The following is a 20678-nucleotide window of genomic DNA, read 5'->3' as shown; positions in this document are numbered from 1 at the left end:
CTTACACCTCTCAGCTCAGAGGAAACAAATGTGAGCGCACGCAGCCTGGTATAAAAGTCCTCACAGCGTGTGTTTAGGTGTTTTTCTGGACGTGCGTAAATACATGTTTGTGCCAGAACGACACTGAGTAATCTTTGAACCACTCGGCTGGTCCATTCGTGCTGACAGCGACTAAAGCGAGAGGCGGAGCTCTGTCATTCCACGGCAGAAGTGTGAAATCGACTTCCGCCTTGGCCGGAACGGACAAAACGTGTTGCAAAATGATCAGAAAAACGAAGCCGATCTACAGTTTGAAGAGAGATAACCTTGAAATTCCTCCACCGAGGAGTTGGTGAACAAACAGGGGGTGAAGGGATGAAACATGACTATGGTCCATCATGGCGCCGGCTTGCTTAACTGCATCGACTAGACTAGGCCACACACACACACACACACACACACACACACACACACACACACACACACACACACACACACACACACACACACACACACACACACACACACACACACACACACACACACACACACACACACACACACACACACACACACACACACACACACACACACACACACACACACACCAGGGACAGTGTATCTCACTCTATCTCATTTCAAAATTCCTCACAAATAAATGCTGCTCGGAACGCTGCGGTACAGTAAGTGGAGTACCTGCAGTAGGTCGTGCGGCCCGTAGCAGCTCTGCTTCCTGTTAGCCAGGCGCACGCATTCCCCTTGTTCCTTTTTAGTCACACAACTCGCTATTCTGCTTCAGTCAAAGGGCAACGGAGGAGACGAGAGCCAGCTATGCACTTTCGTGTCACTCCTACGCAAACCCTCTCAAGCCAGCTTCATTAGGCGTACGTGGAGAGTGTGTGTGTGTGTGTGTGTGTGTGTGTGTGTACGTGGAGAGAGTGTGTGTGTGTGCGCGCGTGCCCCTGTGAGTCTTTGCATCCATGTGAGAATGGGCAGAGTTTGAAATAGCTGAGGAATTGTGTCACAGCGGTTTGAGCCGGTAAAGAGGGTAAAAGGGATAAACGAGGCAATAAAAATAAAAAAGAAAGACACGTTCAGTGGCAACAGGAAGGTTCCGCTAAACATCCACACTTTTCATGTAGGCAGATAAATGCAACACTTAACAGGTGTGTGCAGGGATCTTTCTCACACGCTCATTTAAACTGTCCTTCTTCGCCCCCCCACCATGCTCACACACACACACACACACACACACACACACACACACACACACACACACACACACACACACACACACACACACACACACACACACACACACACACACACACACACACACACACACACACAGCAGCAGTATGGGTTGGCAATTACCGCTGAAGGTCACACATCAGCAGAGCGGCTGAGTTCCAGGAAAAAAAAAAAAAAGCCTGGCTCTTATGTAACCTCAGCCCAGCGTTGGCAGGAGCCCAGGAATCGTGCAGCTCGCAGGCAAAGAAAACTAGGACACAGCCTCAATGACTGCCACGGCTCCACACTATCATTAATACACACACACACACACACACACACACACACACACACACACACACACACACACACACACCAGGCACACGGCCACAGCGCCCCCTATCGGCGCCTGGGGGAGCTGCAGGGGAAACACCCTAAAGAAATGCCAAACGCTCACGTCGACGGGGACGATGAAACGCCTACACGGTGCGAAAACGGGAGAGTTGGCTTCATTTGGCACCGGCCCAAGCTTCCTCTCTGGAAAACATGCAGATGTCCGACGCCAACCCCTTCAACTTTAAAAGCCTCTAGGGGAATCCAGAGCCACGTCTTTCACTTCCAACATACGACTGTTGACCTTTTAACAGTCTGTTAAATCTGTTAATGTGGCCTGTATACACTGAGATGTGGCGAACGGTGGGGCAAACGCTGTAAATGTCAGAGAGCGGACACAAACACAGCACTGGCAACCGGCCCCGGCAGCAAGAGATTCACCTTGAAACTTGGAATAACAACTCTGTTGGGCAACGTTCAGCCAGACAAAACGCACTTCTGCCGTCCCCTCGCAACTGATCTATAAGCGACTTCAGCACAGACAGTGCAGCAGGTGCGTGAGGCTGAATCAACCTACTGCTGATTCCCACCAGCTGTGCCCAGAGCCCCCGCCCCCCACCGCGCGCAGCCACCGCACAGTTAAAGAGCAGCTACGAGAGTCACACAGACGTCACAGACACGAGCTGAGGGGCTGAGCTGCAGGATGAACACAAGGAAGGAAAGAGGAGGAAAAGTAACCTGAGGCATATCCATCTCATCATCAAAGGCCCTGAGCTGCAAGAGAACAAAGGGTTCAAGGGGTTAGGAGGCAGTGAAGGCAGCGGTCAGTGATGCAGCATGTGAGGCATGTTAGTTACAGCGGTGTGGTGACACAGTGGGGCTGTGGACAGTCCTACTAGTCATGAATGAGTACAGTGAGTAAATGCAGGTGAGCGAGTGTGGCTCAAAGCGTTTCAAAGAAGTGGATGGTCCTGTTTGATTGACTGCAGAGACGAATGTGACTGAAGTGACCCTAGGCATTTCAAAACAAGAGTGCTGCTGGCTGGTGTGTGTGTGTGTGTGTGTGTGTGTGTGTGTATATATTACAGTGTATATTAAGACTCCATCACTGTCTAAGACTTCTACATTTAACCCATTGTTTTAACAATGTTGCATTTTTTAGACAATTTAATTATTTAATTTAATTAATATGATAAAAATTGGTAATATAAACATATAATGAAAAAGTAGGAATAGATAAATCAAAGGCACTTTCATTACTTGCCACAAATAGTTATTGCAAAACATATATAAGACATATGTACAGGAACAATGTATATGTAGTTTCTGTAAAAGTATTAATATTATATGTAAACTGAGTCGTAGCATGTTTCAATGAATCACCGCTTTGCAGCGTCTCCTACCTTCTCCCCGTAACCTCGGTCTTTCGTCATCATCTCTCGTAGCGTTTGCAGAACCTTTATGCACAGTCTCTCCTCGTTTTCCTCCAGCAGCTGCTTGGTATGTTTGATCAGCCTGCACAGGCACATCAGAGTAAAGTCTTCTATGTGAGTACACACACTTAATGGTCTATGATCGCTTAAGAACACGTATGTTAGTGTTTCTTACTTGCATATAAAACCTCCGCTTTCACACTTTTTCCGCGAGTCTGTGTTCTCGGGGAAGAGAAGCTCGGGCCGATGCAGCACGTCCACCAGAACCGAGAGTTCAGCCTGGACCAGCGGACGCAGCCGGTCCTCCAGAGCCGACACGATGTCCTGCAAGGCACACGGACAAGCTCACGGTCCATCGATGAGCAAACTCACAAGAAGCCAATGTGCGCGCGCGCGTGCACCAGACCTGCAGCCTCTCTATGATGTTCCTGTAGTCCCGCGATGCCGTCACCACCGACTCCCTGTGGGAGGCGTTGCGCGCCGACAGCCTCCAGCTCATGGCCGTCTTCTGAACGATGTTGTTGGATTTCACAAACAGGTTGGTCACCTGCTTGTCCAGGTCTACGGGGATGGCGATGGCTCGGCCTTTGGCTGCGGCACACGCGCACGGGCACATTTAGAGGTGCGCAGGACACGAGCGCCCACTGAACGTACTGAGGTATCTTACCGACGTCGGACAGAACCTTGATGCAGCTCTCCACAGAACCCTTCTGGATGGGGATCAGCCAGTGGCAGTGGTAGACCCTGAACACTGCCTGCAGGAGCTGCACAAAGACGGGCTGCCTGGTCTGAGACAACAAACAGCACGTAGAAAGACACATGAATTACACATGATTATTGCATTTGTATTAAGTTATTAATAGTTCACAGCAAATAACATACTATATATACTCACTAAATGTCCTTAAAACAATAATAAACTACTATGTGTACTAGGATCTACCATACTCTACTTAACACAGACACATAGTTTTATTCTACGAGAGAGGCTTAAACAAGGAGTTCTTATTCTGTTGTGACAAAATTACACAGAGCAGCTAAAAAACTGAATCTGTCTGTACTCACATATTGTACGAGGGCAACCTACAGTAAAGCATGACAACACACTGCACATTAGCATCCTTCTGTGATCACATGTAGATGATGCTCAACTAGTCTCCTTGGACTCATGCTATCTGAACGTAGCTCAGCAGCAGATTTACTGCCCAACGTGCAGCATCTGAACGCCTGCACGCACCTGCAGGCTGGTGCTCTGGTCGGAGAAGGGGGAGCTGAAGAAGGTGGTGACGATGCTCATGACCGTCTCCGTCACGTAGCGCTCCAGGATGGTGTCGGCGTGCTTGCGGTCGCTGGTGTTGTTGCACACCCGGCAGATGTCCACCAGGAAGCTCTCAAAGAGCTTCCACATGTGGTTCGACGTGTAGATCTCCTTCATTTCCACCTCGGTGTCCACGTAGCAGTGGTTCAGGAAGTTGATGTAGGCGATTTTCACCTCGAGTAGGAATAAATAAATAAATAAATAACTAAATCAGAGAACATTGGAAGCTAAAAGTCTAATTCTGTTAATGGTTGAACGAATCGACAGTGCTGTCATGTGCTCATTTAATAAACAGAGCAGATGCTCCAGATTCACAGCATGTTTCTGAGTCCGTCCTCACCTCAGGGATGCAGTCCTCGTGCGTCACCACTCGCACTATGTCGTCCAGCGGCAGCAGGGAGTTGCACTTGATCTCCGTGTAGACGTTCTTGCCCTCGGTGCAGACGGCCAGCAGCTCCACCAGGTGTATGTGGTACATCAGGGGGCTGTTCTCGTCCATGCGGTCGCGCTCCGACCGCATCATCTGGACCAGCGTCTGGAAGGAGGCGCGGTCGTTGTAGAAGACCAGAACGTCCTCGCCGGCGTTCACCAGCTGCATGGAGGAGCGAACACAGGCGCACGAAGGCATCAGGGCCCGATGAGACCGGAACTCGAAAGGTGCTGAGAGGAGGCGCTACCTCTGCCATCACGATGTCCTGACACTTTTTGATGAACTTATTCTCCGCTTTGACAATCGTCTGCAGGAACTTGAGGTACTGGACGTTCCGCCCGTGCGTCTCGATGCAGTGCACAAAGTGCTGAACCACGCGCTCGTTGATCTCGCTGCACAGCTGGAGGTTGTTCATGAAGATGTGCTGCATGGTTATGGCTTCTAGGATCTGGGGCACAGAGAGCGAGCACACGAGAGCAGCAGAGATTAACAGCGCGGCGGAGGTTCGCAGCGGGTTCTGGCACGACTGCTCACCCCCGGGTTGAGGAAGAGGTTGATGTGCTTGTGGAGCAGAGCTTGGTTCTGCTGGTTTCCCGCGCAGAAGTTCTGCAGGAACTGGTGAGCGAGCTTCATGATGTCCTGCATCCGCAGGTCTTCTCCCTGGGGGTGAGAGTGTCACAGGTCGTACGCACAGCAGCACCTGTTTGTGAGCGGCAGTGCGGCCGTCTCTACCTTCTCATAGGGGATCTGCAGCAGCTCCAGAACCACGGCGTGGGCGCCCATGTTCCTCAGGAGCCTCTGCTGCTGCTTCTTGCTCTTCCTGCCCGAGAAGCCTTCCTGGACACACAGCTTGCTGAGACGCAGCAGGATCTGACGAGCGAGAAAAGACGCGAGAAGATCAGGTTTTAAGAAGTGGAACTCAGCGCTGTTGTTGAGTCTTTCGAAACAGACTGTGAAGGGACCGTTATATAACGTAATGCAGGATCGATGGCTACCTCTTTCACCACTCTGTAGTTGTAACTGGTTGTGCTTTCTGGCTTCTTTGGTTTGTCTGTGAGTCCTGAGTCCCCCTGAAAACAAGCAGCAACACATCATTCAGAAGATCTAGGCGTTCGGTGAGCTACCTCTGTGGTTTGGCTCCTTCGACTGCACCTTGTTATGCTCTGGTTCTCTGGCCAGCGCGTCTCCTGCATCCATGGCCTCGTCGGGCCCCTGCCTCTTGTACACCCAGAGCTCAGACTTCTCCACGATGGAGCGCAGCTGGTCCAGGTCCGACTTTATTTGCTTGTAATTGTCCACGTCCTGGCTGGTGACCAACAGCTGGACCTATTAACATGCATATGTGACATTATGAAATATGCAACAGGCAGACTGATATGAAGACAGTGTTGAGCCATTAGACATTCAGACGACACTGCATGTGAGACACAAACTGTAAAGCGTGTGTCACAGCCTCTAAATCTCTTGCTACTCCTAATATTAACATATGAACAGTTTCAGTTTAGAATAGGACCAAATAGTTGCTGTTATACAGTTCCCTACCTGCTTGAAAGCCTGTAGAACCTCCTGCCTTTGGCTGAAATGCCTAAAGAGCAGGTGGAGAGCTCTGGAGACCAGCGGGGGGTAGTCGTGCATGGTCAAGTGGAGCAGGACCCGCAAGAATGTACGACCGCCATGATCGTCTAGATCCAGCTGGGTGTTCTCTTCACTTCCACCAAATATCCCCTCTGCCTGCTCCTCTATGTGCTCAAAATCCAAAGCTCCTGGAATCACAAACGCACGTTGGACGAACAAAGTCCAAATTCTTTGACCACATCGTATGAGTAAAGTGCTGTGAGTGTGACCTGGCATGCTGTTTGGACCATCCACCGACCCACTAACAGATACGTCACTCTGGGAGTTACTTTCATCAAACTCTCTCTTGAATATTGACAGCAGACACGAGATCCTGTAGTCCAGACGGACGTTCAGGATGAACTGCAGGTCAAGGAAAAGTACAGCTTTATTTTGGAGGATGGAGGAGCTGCCTCTGTGCGGTGTCCACTGTGCACAGTATGTGCATGTTCAGCTTTGCTGCATGTCCTTCACCTGCAGGATCTCTATGATCTTCAGCTTGGTGTCCATGACCAGTATGTCCTGTTTCTCTGCTTCAGTCTGGGTTTTCACGGTTTCTCCACTGGAGCTGCTGTTGGAAGCGATGGGAAGGAAAGCCCCTCCTCCCAGGACGACCTGGGTCATCAGCTCCCCGACGCCATGAATGGACCTCATCACGTGACTGCCTGGAGACATCAACCGCAAACATGTCACGCACGTAGCCCCGCCCCACATGCCACTGGTTGATCTGACCCGCAGGGTGTTCATACCTGCACCCGGGCGCTCATTTGCTTTGTTGCTGAAAGGGAAAATGGTGCTCACATGGACACAGTCCAGAATAGCCAGCAGGATCTTCGTTAGTCTCAACAGGTCACGGAAGTTGTAAAAACCAAAATAAATCAGGTTCCTGGCCAGATTAACCACCTAAAAGGAGAACAGAGGCAGGAGAACCGATGGGTCACGACTATAACATGAGGCCTGTTACACTGGGTGTCAAACATGTGTCTGACAGACCTCAAACGTGAGCTTGTTCTTCTCTTTATCTGCAAAGGGGAAGTTCTGACACACAACATCTCTCAGGTAGTTCTCCACAAACTCCATAGTCTGGGAGAATCGCTCCTTAATCTCATCTTTAGACGTTCCATCATTGTCATAGCTGCAACATCACAAGACAAACAGAAATAAATCCACAGCAGCAACACACACACAAAAAAAAAACATTTTCTCTACGCCCGTCTCCCACTTTGTCCTCGCGCTCACTCGTTAATGGCGATCTCCGACGGGATCTCCGACCACAGCCGGGCGTATTTGACGGGCGTGACCTGCTCCTGAGGGTCACGGTCCACGTGCATGTGCAGCATCATCCTGCAGAAGGAGGCTCGCAGGTCATAGGGCAGGTCTTCGTCTGACATGCAGCGCAGGATCAGGTCCACGTCCAGCTGGCAGGAGATCTTGTTGATGGCCAAATACTGGCGGTCCAAGCACATCCTGGCAAACAGGTTTAACTGGTACCTGCAGTGGTAGAAGCACACACATATGCCGTGGTCTGAAAGCCATTAGGACCGATCACTGCTCTACGGATTAAGTTCAACTCTCCTACTCCAGAAAGGCCAATGGCTTCGGTACCTGTAGTACCGGATCACCTCCTGGTCCTCCTTCTGGCCGTCCTTTGCATCCTGGGCCAGCTCCCTGATGCTTTTACTGCGGATGTCCTTCGTGTTGTCCTTCCAGAACAACCACACCTCCTCCTCATCCTCCTCTGACTCCACAGAGTTCTCCCCCAGAGACACTCCTTCAATCTCAAACCTTGACAATACCAATCTGTAGAAGTAAAACCACACAAGAGCTCAAGTGATTAAGAGAGAAAGCACTTGAAGCAGGAAAACGGGAAACCACAGATTTACTTGCCAATTTATCAAAATAGTTAATGATACATTTTCTCTCAGATTAATTATGAATGAATTAAGTGAAGGAGGAAGCACTTACTTTGTTTCTATGAGGATGTCTGCATTAGCAGGATCCAGAACTGCGTTACAGATCAGCTCCTGTGTCACAGGGATGGACTTATTCATCGACACACACAGGTCTGACAAGTAGTCCAGGAACCTGGAGGCGAACACAAACAGGACCCAGCGCACTACATTTAATGAGCCCAGCGTTCTGATCGGCGTGGAACGATCTCAGCGGAACATCTTTGATCCAACCCAGACCACAAACCAACCTGGGCTCTCGGTTCTTGCGGACCAGGCTAACAAACGTGTCGATCTCTGCGGCTGTTATGTGTTTCTCCAGAAGCTTGCGGTTGTTATGGAGCAGGGCGGTGATCGTGTCCTCTGCCAGCACATCGTAGCCAATCTGCTTCTGCATGAAGCGAAACTGTTTGGCTATATATTCCTGTGGGGCACAGAGACACCCGGTATTCACTGTTTGACATATGTATTATAAAAAAAATCCAATCGTACATAATATGACTTTATTCCCACGTGGAACTAATAACCAGCCGCACCTGATTCTTGCGGTAGTCCTGCTGAGAGTGACGTAGAACCCGGTAGCACAGGCGGCAGATGTGCCTGAAGGGGGCGTGGCGCTGGTCGGCCAGCTCCTCCAGCCGCAGCATGGGTCCATCGCCGCTGTCCGTGAAGGGAGCCTGCAGCAGCTTGAAGATCTGAGTACGACCACGGCGAAGGGACAAGTAAGACGACAGGGAAAAGGACAGGCACGTCTCCCCGAGTTACAGGAAACCAGCAGGACGCGACCTGTTTGAGGATATTCTGCTCCCTCATGAGCTTCTGTCGCTCCCTGTTCGGTTTGTTGACCATGATCTCCAGAACGTCCTGTCCGTTGTTGGGGATGTCCACCACGAAAAACACCAGGTCCTCCAGAAGCTTGGTCACCGCTCTGGGGACACACGACACCACACACGGCAACACTTCACGACCGTCACATCTGGGCCACAACCTTCACCACCCGTCGTCGCGGCGACGCTCGTACCTCCTCTCGTTCTGCGTGATCGTGCCTTTCTCCAGCTTCCCAGCAATAGAGGCCAGCACTTTACTGGCATCGTTGGCAAAGTCCAGATCCCTGACCTCGGCCGGCGACACGGGCACGATGGCGAAGGCCTCCTTGTCCTCTTTCAGAGCAGATGTGCCGATCTTAAAGAAGCAAGGTGATGCGTTGGAGGATTAAGCTACAAAACAATGCTGCATGACAGTAATTAATTTAATAGCTTGGTAATTTAAGAAAAAAGATAATAGCAGTGAAACAGCAGGATAATTATCCTATTGTTAAAGTAAGAGTTAATTGTTAAGCTACACTCACACGCAGCATGACGGGCTTTTCCTCTTCTTTGTCAATCGACTGGTTGGTGCTGTGAACCCACGTGTTTGTGCACAGATGTCTGAGGCGCACGTATGAGTTCCTGTAAGTACATTTTAATATCGTTAATTATGGACTGACACTTGGAAAAGGTCGGGCTTGAAATGACACACTGGATCTTCAAAAGGTCAGCGCTGCCGATCACCGCAAACAGAGCAGCTTCCCCGAAAGGTTCCCGGCAGAGCAAACAAACAAGGTCTTTCTAATGTACCTTCAGCCTAATATTATTAGGTCTTTTCATGAAGGAGAATGATTTTAGTGTTTACTTGGTCACCTAAGACCAAGGGACGAACTCAAAACCACCAGTGTTCCATCATTTCATTATATGTTTTTTGCTCTTGAAAGCAATTACTGACTTTCGTTTATGGTTCATTTCAGTTTCACACAGGTGCTGGTAAGTGAAAGTACTGCACTTTTTTCCATTTATGGGCTTATTATCACATATAGTGTTGATGGGCAGCTCAATTGAGGTCATTCATGTAAACCAAGGTCAAACACACAAGCTCCAGCTCTGTTCACATGAACGAAGCGCATTTGCATGAATTCCCAGCTTCCTCCTCCTACAGGTATTCCACTGAAATTCAACCACCATAAAAAGCGCTCTCCCCTAGTTCGTCACCGATGCCACAGCAATGCGTCTGGAGTGAACACATCTGCTTACGTTCAGACACGTGGGCCGGGCCAAAAACAGCATCTGCTCGATGCAGTTTATTAGAAGTGCATCATCACCGCGCACAAGGGCTTTACCAGCGCAACCGGCAGGATGTGATTTAATGTGACTAATAGCAAATCGCACAATTGTTCATTTGGAACAAGTATGAACACACAAACACACACACATTCCATAGTCTATAATGTTGCAAATATAGACATTGTAATACACAGTGGGAATCACGTCTGCTCGTATAATGGAAAGACTGACAGACGCTGACCTCCCACTAGCACCTCCTCAGGTTCAATCACCTAATGACCTGGAGCTCTGAGAGAAGCACCTGTGTTTGTTCACTTTGTATGAGCAGGTGTGACATCCTCCCTACTTTACTGTTTCCCCGCTGTACCTGGGCACCAGCGAGTCGCCGCCTCTCAAGGTGGTGGGGTCAAGCTCAAATATGGAGGAGATGTCGTTGCCATCGGGAACGGACACCAGCGTGTACATGACTTTGTCCTGGGTGTTTCTTAAATGGGCTTGCAAGGCTTCTTGCGCCGAGTCCAGCTGTTGAGAGAAATCAAAACATGCCATTTGCGCCACACTCTTCATACACTTCTTCATTTCCGTCTGTAGTAGTGAGGTTGTGAACTTCTAACTAGTATGTCAGCACATATAAAAGGAAGCTCTGGTTAAATCTGCGGTGGAACGTCGCCATCTGCTGGTCACTGACATGTGTTCATTTACGTAGGCTGAGATTTAGTTTTTAGTTTACAGATACCTGTAAACAGAGTTTTAAAAGCTACTCTTTCTTAAATGTGTCATGAAGCAATGCTGGCATTTTCTTTCTACTAGACATTTGAGAACTACAGCTATGTAAACTATGACAGCAATGGCTTTGACAAACCCATCTGAAGCTCTTCAAGTAATTTTCTGCAACTCTGCTCAGAGGAAAATTAGTTTTCACCTGCTGCTACTACAAACACTGACTAGTAATGATCAGACCATTTAATCCTATTATCTCATGCTCTTAGACGTGCATGTTGTGTTCCAGCTAAAATATTTGAATTCTGCAAGCTGTCACTCATACAGAGGAGCGAGACTCCAGGCACTCCTCTTCATACTCTGGATTTACCTGCAAAAAACAGAAAATGCTTCATCACCTTCGTTTAAAGCCGTATTATAGCTACTCAGTCATTAGTAAGGAACAACAGACGCTGCTCCTCTTGGACCGACCTCTGCGGCCAGGTAGTGTCCAGTGGCCAGGTGTTTGAACCTGAACAAGCTGTTCCAGTAGCCTGCACCCCCCCGACATGGATCATGCTGCACAACCTGATACCAGATCACACAGGAGCAACGTTTAATAAAGCGGCACTAGGAAACAGGGAAACAGAGCAACAGAGCAAGACCCCCCCCCCCCCCCCCCCCCCCCCCCACCTTCTTGATGGTGGGTAAAATGACCCTCCTCACCTCAATCTCCCAGAGGGCTTTGCTGCTGGTCGCTGAGGTAGCCGACTGCCGTCCAGTGGTTCGCAGGAAGACGTATTGCTTTTTCCTGTGGTCGTCGCACGTTAGGAATTTCTCCTGCTCCGCGTGAAACAGGCGAACGACATCACCCTGGAGAGGAGAAACGTGATGATTCCAAACGCGCTCCGTTGAGGCGTAGCGGGATGTGCGTGTGGCGAGACCCACCCCTTTCAGGATGACCTCCTGATTGTCGCCCCATTTCATGAACAAGACGATCTTCCAGCTGGTGTTACAGTTGACCGAGTTCACCTGAAAGAACAGACAATCAGAGCGAGGCCGCGGCAGCATCACAGCACCTCCGCCAACTCTGGTTCAAGCTACGTGTGATTGTTCTTGAGCGCCTTTATATTTATACGCTTCTGCAGCTTTGGAGCGCATGTAGACAAACACCAGAGACTTTAGAAGTGCATCTCTCCCCCCTCAGAGCTGTGCTTATTCTTATTCTTCATATATGCTTCATTTCATAATTAGCAATCAATGAGAAAGTCCAACTTTTTGTGAACAGGACCAATTACACAACGGTCCCTAAATACAGGATAAGAGCCTCGGCTAAAATAACAGAGGTGATCATTTCAAGAGAGAAACAGGAACAGAACAGCGCTCCAGAATTAGTTCCAGCCCACTGCCTGACTGTGCTGAGTCAGAAGGATGGAAGGAACCCTCCTGCAGTGATTCACGTGAGGCAGTTAGTGCCCAACGAGTGGTTCTGAGCAAAGGCTGTAGTTAGAATGCTGCACAGCGATAACGTCCAAGCTGTGACGATGAAGCGAGCGGGCCAGACCTCGTTGCACCCGGGATTGTCCACTAGCTGGTGTGTGCTTGCGTGGAGCGGCTGGCCAGCGTTCACAGGGTTCAGGACCACTTTGTCCCCGATCACCACCTGTGGTCAAACACAGACACAGTGAGACCAGCGTGACTCTATACCCTCCACATGCCTCCGCCTCTTTACTACCCCCACCAGGTTCCCTCCACATTGAATTTGCTTTTAAGCCATGACCTGCTGCTTAAGCCTCATGCCAACCCTTCTTCAAGAGGAGCTTAGGACAGAGGCCTGGACTCTCCTGTTCTCCGCTTTGTCCTTGGGCTCCGGCCCATTCTCTCCTGCTGCAGAGAACAAGGGCCGGTGCCAACAACAGCTTTGTGGTCAGGTAAGCCCCAATTGGACGCTGGCACGTGTCCATGCAGGGATAGAGTTCTGTGACTGAGGATCAGGACGTGTCCTCAGGGGCTGCGCTGCCCTTCAGCAGCCTTAACCTTAGACTACTAAGTCACTACTGCCTGTGCAAATTAGTGACACTACATCGCGTCATAAAAATGATTTGATATCAAAATACAAGGCGGTATTCCCATGAAGACTCACGCTGTCCCCAATGGAGCGTAGCTTGTAGAAGGGCTGGATGTAAAACCAGGAGCCCTCGTTCCCAGCGGGGTCCAGCATCACCCTCATGGCGTTCTTCTCTAGCAGCGCAGGCAGGCGCTTGTTCACCGTCAGGTATTTGTTGCTCTTCAGGTGGAGAAGCTGTACAGATAAGGACGGTGGGTGACTAGATGCATGTGTGTATTTGCATATAGTCACCCAATGTTATATATGTTTCTGTGTGTCAGAAGGGCAAACCTGAATCACGTTCCCATACTGGATCACTGTTCCCAGCAGTTTTTTGTTTTCCGAGTCGTTTTGCTTTTTCTCCAAATCAGCTGCATGCTGGGAAGGAAGAGAGCAAGATAAGGGGGGGGGGTATTTCAAATATGAAGACAGTAAATCTCTCGTCTGCAAATAATTTCTACTGATAGGAAGCAAACTCAGTAATGTGGCAGGAGGAGCTGTGGTTGGTTCAGCTGTTATGCGGAGACAGTAGTAACGGAGCTCATAGCCAAAAATGTGCCCTTCAACACAGAGGCTTTAACCAAAAACTGTGGCTCACGTCTCCATGGAAACGTGGGCGAGATTGCAATTTCGGTTTTATGACTGTGTGGTCAGATTGCAGATTGCTTTAAATGGTATTGTATTGCAGGAGAAGGGGAGAAAGGAGAGCGTACGGGGCAGATCAGAAGGCCGCAAGAGTAAAAGGCTTCGGAAATGTCTATAAAAGGCCTTTAAATTTCTACCTGAGTAAACAAACATAATCCTATTGAAGCTGTTGTTTGTAGTGGACGTCAGCGTTTCTCCACATTCACAGAACGGCTTTGGGCTCATTTCATCCACTTCATCCGCTGACAGGCCCGCGTGTGCAGTGCCAGAGCAGCGTCATTGCTTCACTTACGTGCAGCTTGTTGAGCAGCACCGCGTCCGTGTTCCCTCCCGGCTTCGCCGCTTTCCAGAACTGCTTCTGGGCCGAGTATCGGTTCATGGGACAGAGCCTGAACAGGCAGTCTGCAGAGAGGGACATCGAGGGCAAGAGGAGACGTTAATGTAGAGAGGGAGACGGGTCACAGACACGGTTAGGCGTTAATAATCCAAGATGGCTGATCAAGATACCAAACACAGGGGAAAAACAGATATTAGTGGTAGTGGTTACGGGTCAAACCATAAACTCAGAGGATATGAAACAAAACACTTTCTCAACAGAGATCAAGGGTCATCGTGTGTGTGTGTGTGTGTGTGTGTGTGTGTGTGTGTGTGTGTGTGTGTGTGTGTGTGTGTGTGTGTGTGTGTGTGTGTGTGTGTGTGTGTGTGTGTGTGTGTGTGTGCAGCAACACGTGGTCATGGCGCAGTTATCTCCACACTCTGATTGTGCTACTCATTTTCATAGACACTGCAGAAGCGCGTCCGGAGGGAAAACAGACCCCTCCATTTACATGTGGACGTGGGGTTTTGCATGAACGACTTCCTCTTCTGGCTCCAATGAGTTCCTCTTCTCTAAAACGTCGCACCACAGACTCTTTTAGACCGAAAACTTTGAATTCTCAGTCAACCCGCTCCCACAGCTTTCTCCCCGCTAAGTTCAACCCATCCAGCGGCAGCTCCTCCCATTGAGTCCTGGTTTTCCTCTGACTTCACCTCTCATCAAGCTAAAGCTCGCGTTTCTGCAAAGGCGAACGGGGGGGGGGGGCAATCTGTCCATCCTTCCTCCCCCTCTCTCTCCTCTTGCTATAGCTACAGTAACATGACCAAATAAGGCCAGTGGAGAGAAGGGGAGTGGAATGACAGAGGGACAGACCGGAGGGTGGGGACTCCCCCCTCCACATTCTATCATCCCTCCTTCTACTTTCTAAATTCCTCTACCCATTTCACACACTATTCTCTCCCTCATGTTTAACGCTCTCTATCTCTAAAATCGTGCCCCCCCCCACCCCCACCCGTCCCAGCCCACTCATCAGACAGAGTTTACTTTAGCTCGACCCCAAATGTGGTTAGAAAAACAGAGAGAAGGAAGTGAAAGAGAAATAAGGAAGAGGGAAGAATGTAAAACAAAGAGAAAGCGGAGGAATGGGGAGAGAGAGCACATTCGAACAGGCGACTGGAAACACAACAAAGTGGAGCAAATGATTATGAATATGATAGCGCACACGGGAAGATCCTGTCTGACAAGTGGGCTGCGCCGAAATCCGTCTCCCAGCGTGAAATATGAGCTCGCGTTGAACATGAGCCTTTAATCAGTCAGCTGGGAGAGAAAGCACATCAGGCCTGTGTTGCCGAGGCCTCGCCTGGAAATTCCTTCAGGGGTCACTAGCCCGATTTCTTGTGATGCGTAACGAACAAATTCAAAACCCCGCTACCACTCTTACGCGACGACGCCGGTGGATATGGACAAAGTGCTAACAATCACAGTCGGCGATTAATCGAATCAGAATCGAGAGCATCCGGAGGACGGTTTGTAGCCGTGGCAACCGTCAGGCGTGCAGAATGAGCAGGACAAAGCCGGCTTCTGACAACTTCCTCAATACTTTCACACTGTAAGAAAAAAAATAGATAACAGCTTGCACGAGATAACGCCACACAACCAGTGAGCACAACTTGCATTTCCACTCCGTCTCGTCAGAACACTTCCTGCTGCCTCGTCATGAAAGCCACAGAATGCGGAAAATCACTACACATCTACTTCACAAGGACCCCATTAGCACATAAAGACCATGAGCCTCTTTAAACGGCTGACATCCTCTTCCTCATACTGTCGCAATTACACAACACAGTCTGACTGAGGCCCTGGACGCACACGCTGAACACGCTGTGCTCAACAACCGGTGATCTTCTCTTTTATTTGTCTGCGTCAACTGATGCCTGCTCCCGTAGTGGACACTAGAGGAGCAGCCAATCGCTCGTGCGTGGATCCGCTCCTCAGCTTCTCCCTGCGGCACCGCCCTCATTAGAGCGAGGAAGCAACACGTGCGGGACGGGGCAGCGCTCCTGGTGTTTATCTGCAGCAGGTCTGCAGTGTGTCTCTGGCCACAGACAGGTGGTGGTAATGAGTTGACGCTCCGCTTGTTTAAGTGTTGCCGTGAACTGTAAGACAGCGATCAGGGATGTGGAGCAGCGTGTTGATGATGGTGATGGACGACTAAGTGGAGGACGTCACTGAACCTATGGAACAATGGAGTTCGTCCCCGTAGTCCGTCAGCTGTTATTTCACACCGCCCCAGTGGAAATAAATCCCGGCGAACAGGAATGAAAGCGTGATGGTTTCGAGGGGACGCACATGAATGCGCCGGCCTCAGATGCACCCACTGTAGCAGTGCACTCGGCTGAACTGTGCCGTCAGAACGCTGGGCGTGCGTGGGTGCGGACTGCCTGTTCTAATGGAGTGGTGGAACCCAGAACTCGGCCTGTGCATCCTAATGTCTCCGCCTGCTGCTTCCAGGCTGCAGTGGGTGCCTGTGTTTACATTAGGACGACATGTTGGCGTCCCTCTCTGCAGGGCTTTGTGCCCTCCTCAAACTGCTGGGGAGCGTGTGCACCGCTACAAAAGCTCCCGTAAATAGAGACGTAAGCACACTCATTTATGGTAAAGCCTGGTTTTAGTTCTGGTTTATTAAGGATTTTGAAAATTAACACAATGATGTCCTCTTTCTGTTGCTATCAAACCATCTAGTTTGCTGTTTATCTTCATCACTAGTCACTGTGAAATTTGCATACTCAAATCTATTTTTACGGTAAAATATTTTGAAGTGTCAGCAGAAAAAGAACGTGGAGTTCTGTTTATGATGACGGCTCCCTGTGTCTAAATTGAACAGAGAAGCGCATCTTTATAGTCAGCTACACCTGGGCTTTACATGCTATGTCCAACCTGTTTAGGTACGAGCTACTGCTTGTGGATGTGTGAGCTTGCATGTTACTTTATGTGTGGAAATCACATTTTTGTCTCAGACTTATGTCAGAAAAGCCAATAAATAAAAGTGAGTATTTTGCTGGAAGGTTTTGAATTAGTCTTAAAACCAGTGTCTTCATTTTTAACAGCCTCCTACCACATTCTGATCTGCACCTTCCTGAAACTGGAGGGTAGATTAAATCAGCAGAGGTAATTAGTGAAAGCCTTCCTGTGTACGCAGGCTGTTCCCTCACTGCCATCACATCATACTGTACTTCACTTCACTCCTTGTTGAGCATGAATGACTTTAACTCCTACACAGCATCATTTCCCTCTGGTCCCTCACGGTGAACAAATCCACTTAATTCACTAATGCTCAGCAGATCATGCGATTCAACTAAAATACCACATGTTTATTTACTGGCATAAATGTTGCTTGCGTGCTTTTTTCATCTCTCATATCCACCCTTTTCTGAACAAGTAAAAAGGAATAAACGCTGGGTGAAAAACAAATACAGACATAAGAAGAGATTCCTCTTTCATGTTGCCCCAGGCCTGTAGATAATAGTCTGTGCTGTGAGCTCACTGCACTCAGGACCACACATTCTCACTGCTTGGCTTTCAATCATGCTTATGTTCCCCTGCCTCCACAATGTAAAGCGTGTGTGTGTGTGTGTGTGTGTGTGTGTGTGTGTGTGTGTGTGTGTGTGTGTGTGTGTGGTATGTACTTCACAGGCCTCTACTACACTCAGTCTGTGTACAGGGTCATACCACTTCTACTTCCTGTACGGCCGCTAATAATAGCAGGTTCGCCCAGATAGTCGTGTCAAGGCTTTGTTTGAAAGCAGCTTTGTTTTCCAACAAATCGGAGCCGATGCTCTCCATCGGCCGCGCACACAGCTACTGGATAAGCACATTCGGGGAAGCGGCGGCGCGACATTAGCGCTGTCAAAGGCAGCGCTGTTTGAAGTGCAGTGGGCAGCGATATTGTGGCTGTCGCCAAAGAAACAGCACAACACACGGAGCCGTGTGTCTCACAGAGCCCGCAGAATAAACAGACGGCTGTGTGACGATCACAGAGGAGGAAGAGGAGGAGGAGGAGGGTCGACTCCCTGGGCCTCTTACCTCTGAACTTCTTCGGAGGGTTGTTGAGGTCCCCGGCATCAGGCTGGACGACGCACCGGTCGTCCACCAAGCTGTAAAGAAAAACACACAGGTTCAATAAACACGTCTAAGGCCAACAGTTCATAATGCATTGGATGTATGGAATTTATCCTTGAGTGATCAACAGAAATCTGAATTCAAAGCATTCTGATCATTTACAGTGACTGTAAAATGCCAAGGTGTCGTCAGTCAACTGAGTAATTAGAGACAAAAAAATGCAGTGGCTTGGCACATTTGCTTGATTTCTCCATTATGAAAATGTGTATTTTTTTTTTAACGGTGGTGATCATACACATCGTTCAGTAGCTGCTCCAGGCCTGTAATCCCTGTGTGTTTGTGTTGGAGCTGGTTTGGGTGCGAGTTGAAAACAAAAAAGGACAAAAATATAAAAATAGTCCACGTCTTGTGTAAAAAGTGTACAGGGGGTTTCCTATTTCCACTTTAAAAGATTTTACAGAGTCACAGCGTGTTTACGCTTCCAGTCCACACGGTGGGTGAAATTATTTGGGATTAAATGCGCTGTGGGCTGCCTGGAATTTCTGCTGACAAATTTAGCTTTTACTGGTTCAGAATAACACTGGTCTGGACCTGGGCCAGATCCCACATCCATTTCAGGCCTTTTTTCCCGGGGTTTGTCTGCAGTTGTCCAAACAGACCTGTCTACTTCTCCGGATATGAGCTACGAGGAAGAGTGCAAAAAATAATAATAAAAAATAAAATATCAAGGAAGAAGGAAACTAACAGCATATGGTACGGTATGTGTGTGGCCACTGAAGGTGGGGATGGTGCAGAAATCCCTCATAGCATAGTATTTTTAACCTTTGACCTGCTGAGAGAAACAAACACACTTCTGTATGGGGAAGCAGATATATTGTGATGGTCTGTAAGTCTTGCTGCTCCAAAGGCGGATGGATGATCTGGAGAATGCAGCTCCGTTGGCGGTTGTGCGTGGAGAGCGCGGCTCTGAGCCAAATCTTGGTAAACACAGTACGTGCGCATGGATGTGGGAAGTGCTGGAGCTCTTTCTCTCAATGTGAAGATCAAAGTGCAGGAGCGAGGCAACGCAACCCTGCTGGTGGATAATGGACCGTTAGGCCCGTGCACGGCGTGTTCCACCGCTGACTCTGCCCTTTAAACCCACTCCTGCCACTCTCCCACCAGCGCTCCATCATTAACTATGCATTTATTTCCTTTTCTCAGAGAGTCAGTCACGGCTGCAGCGCCGCTTCAAGGGCCTCCCATCGCTTCCCACTCTTTTTCAACGCGTCCCATTCTGTCGCTCACCCGTGACCCCCTGTTTGCAATTGTTCATCGAGCCAGACGCATGAGAGACAATTTATGATTATTATTATTATTATTGATAAATGGAACTCTGAGAGGTGTCACAAGTTGCCTCTACTGGAGGAAAACACTGGGACCAGTAAGCCGTACGTACCCCAGGGTGCTGATGAAACCATTGGTGGAGCCCTCTGCATACAGGGAGCAGATGTCCCCGATGTGGAGGAAGCTGGACATCTTATCCGACATGTTCAGTGCACGGTGGGCACCACCTGCAGACGTCAAAGTTAGGAGAATGATAATTAGTTTCATGTGCACGTATATGATAAAAGCGCTGCTTCACTGTGCCCACACACTCCCTCTGCTGCCTTGGTGCCAGCGCAGCTTTAGAAGCGAGGGTTCCCTCCACACAGACGCCTCTGTCTGGGTGGATTTGCATAGTTGCAGGAACATTCGCCGTTCCCGTAAACCGCGTTGTTCGGGGCCCAACAGTTAATGATTAGATGCACCTGCTCGACCCGACCGGTGTCACTGAAGGTGCACCGACGTAAGCGTCGCTCCAAAGGCACCGACATGAGACGGCCCGCGCGCAGTTCACAGCCCGTGAACATCTTCCACGCGCGCCCGTTCCAACATCCAGCGAAACACTCTGGGCTGTCATTTAATCCGCATTCGCAATCACACTCTTTCACAGCTGCGCCAACTTTCTCCTCTTTGCGCAGAGTCGCGTCTGCGGGAGGACGTCGGAGCGCAGCGGTCTTCCTCGCGTACAGATCACGAAAAGACAAGTCGCGCGCTCAACTTTACCTCGGCTGTGGGAAGCACCTCGGGTTTCGGCGTTTTCAGCGCCGGCTATGGCAGCATGACTGCGCCTCCGCTGTCCCGCTCCACCGGCCGACGCTGCGATCCAGCCGTCGGCGGCTGCAGAAGTCCGGTTTTCCTGACAGCTCCGCCGCCGTTGTGCGCGGCCGCGGCTGCTCCGGGGCTGTGCTCACTGAGGCAGGCAGCACACTGGCTGAGCTGCCTGGCCCACTGCCACCTCTTCTCACTGTAGCGATGCTAGCTGGGAAATGATGTCCGCCAGGTCGCGTCCAGCGCCACCAAGCAGCGCTGAGCCGAGCTCGCGCGC

The 20678-nt window shown here is 49.7% G+C and overlaps 1 protein-coding gene across 9 annotated transcripts in view; it reads right to left on the bottom strand.

The window, feature by feature from the left end:
• Positions 1-20668, bottom strand: part of itpr1a (inositol 1,4,5-trisphosphate receptor, type 1a) — a 40838-nt gene extending 20170 nt beyond the window's left edge. For 2 of the 9 annotated variants that reach the window (XR_008694855.1, XR_008694856.1), the window contains exons 1-37: positions 20357-20651; positions 19707-19821; positions 18233-18303; positions 14126-14235; positions 13480-13566; positions 13225-13383; positions 12646-12744; positions 12030-12113; positions 11808-11954; positions 11574-11669; positions 11428-11472; positions 10750-10904; positions 9635-9734; positions 9308-9468; positions 9073-9214; positions 8823-8981; positions 8538-8710; positions 8303-8422; positions 7943-8137; positions 7577-7828; positions 7331-7472; positions 7087-7240; positions 6818-7002; positions 6568-6706; positions 6266-6486; positions 5876-6049; positions 5719-5793; positions 5456-5593; positions 5258-5383; positions 4971-5171; positions 4634-4885; positions 4213-4467; positions 3643-3763; positions 3382-3566; positions 3151-3299; positions 2946-3057; positions 2281-2316 (exon numbers count right to left, since the gene is read on the bottom strand). Coding sequence is in view for 7 of the 9 variants with exons in the window: in XM_055509260.1 (XP_055365235.1) it covers positions 2281-2316; positions 2946-3057; positions 3151-3299; positions 3382-3566; positions 3643-3763; positions 4213-4467; positions 4634-4885; positions 4971-5171; positions 5258-5383; positions 5456-5593; positions 5719-5793; positions 5876-6049; positions 6266-6486; positions 6568-6706; positions 6818-7002; positions 7087-7240; positions 7331-7472; positions 7577-7828; positions 7943-8137; positions 8303-8422; positions 8538-8710; positions 8823-8981; positions 9073-9214; positions 9308-9468; positions 9635-9734; positions 10750-10904; positions 11428-11472; positions 11574-11669; positions 11808-11954; positions 12030-12113; positions 12646-12744; positions 13225-13383; positions 13480-13566; positions 14126-14235; positions 18233-18303; positions 19707-19798 (5112 nt within the window). In the remaining 2 variants the exon portion in view is untranslated. Of the gene's footprint in view, positions 1-2280; positions 2317-2945; positions 3058-3150; positions 3300-3381; positions 3567-3642; positions 3764-4212; positions 4468-4633; positions 4886-4970; positions 5172-5257; positions 5384-5455; positions 5594-5718; positions 5794-5875; positions 6050-6265; positions 6487-6567; positions 6707-6817; positions 7003-7086; positions 7241-7330; positions 7473-7576; positions 7829-7942; positions 8138-8302; positions 8423-8537; positions 8711-8822; positions 8982-9072; positions 9215-9307; positions 9469-9634; positions 9735-10749; positions 10905-11427; positions 11473-11573; positions 11670-11807; positions 11955-12029; positions 12114-12645; positions 12745-13224; positions 13384-13479; positions 13567-14125; positions 14236-18232; positions 18304-19706; positions 19822-20356 lie in introns of all 9 variants that reach the window. The other 7 variants (XM_055509255.1, XM_055509258.1, XM_055509256.1 and 4 more) reach the window with 5 other exon arrangements.
• Between the last annotated feature and the right edge of the window lie 10 nt (positions 20669-20678).

This window comes from Betta splendens, chromosome 5 (assembly GCF_900634795.4).
Source record: "Betta splendens chromosome 5, fBetSpl5.4, whole genome shotgun sequence".
Classification (NCBI taxonomy): Eukaryota; Metazoa; Chordata; class Actinopteri; order Anabantiformes; family Osphronemidae; genus Betta; species Betta splendens.
This window is presented reverse-complemented; position numbering and strand designations above follow the sequence as displayed.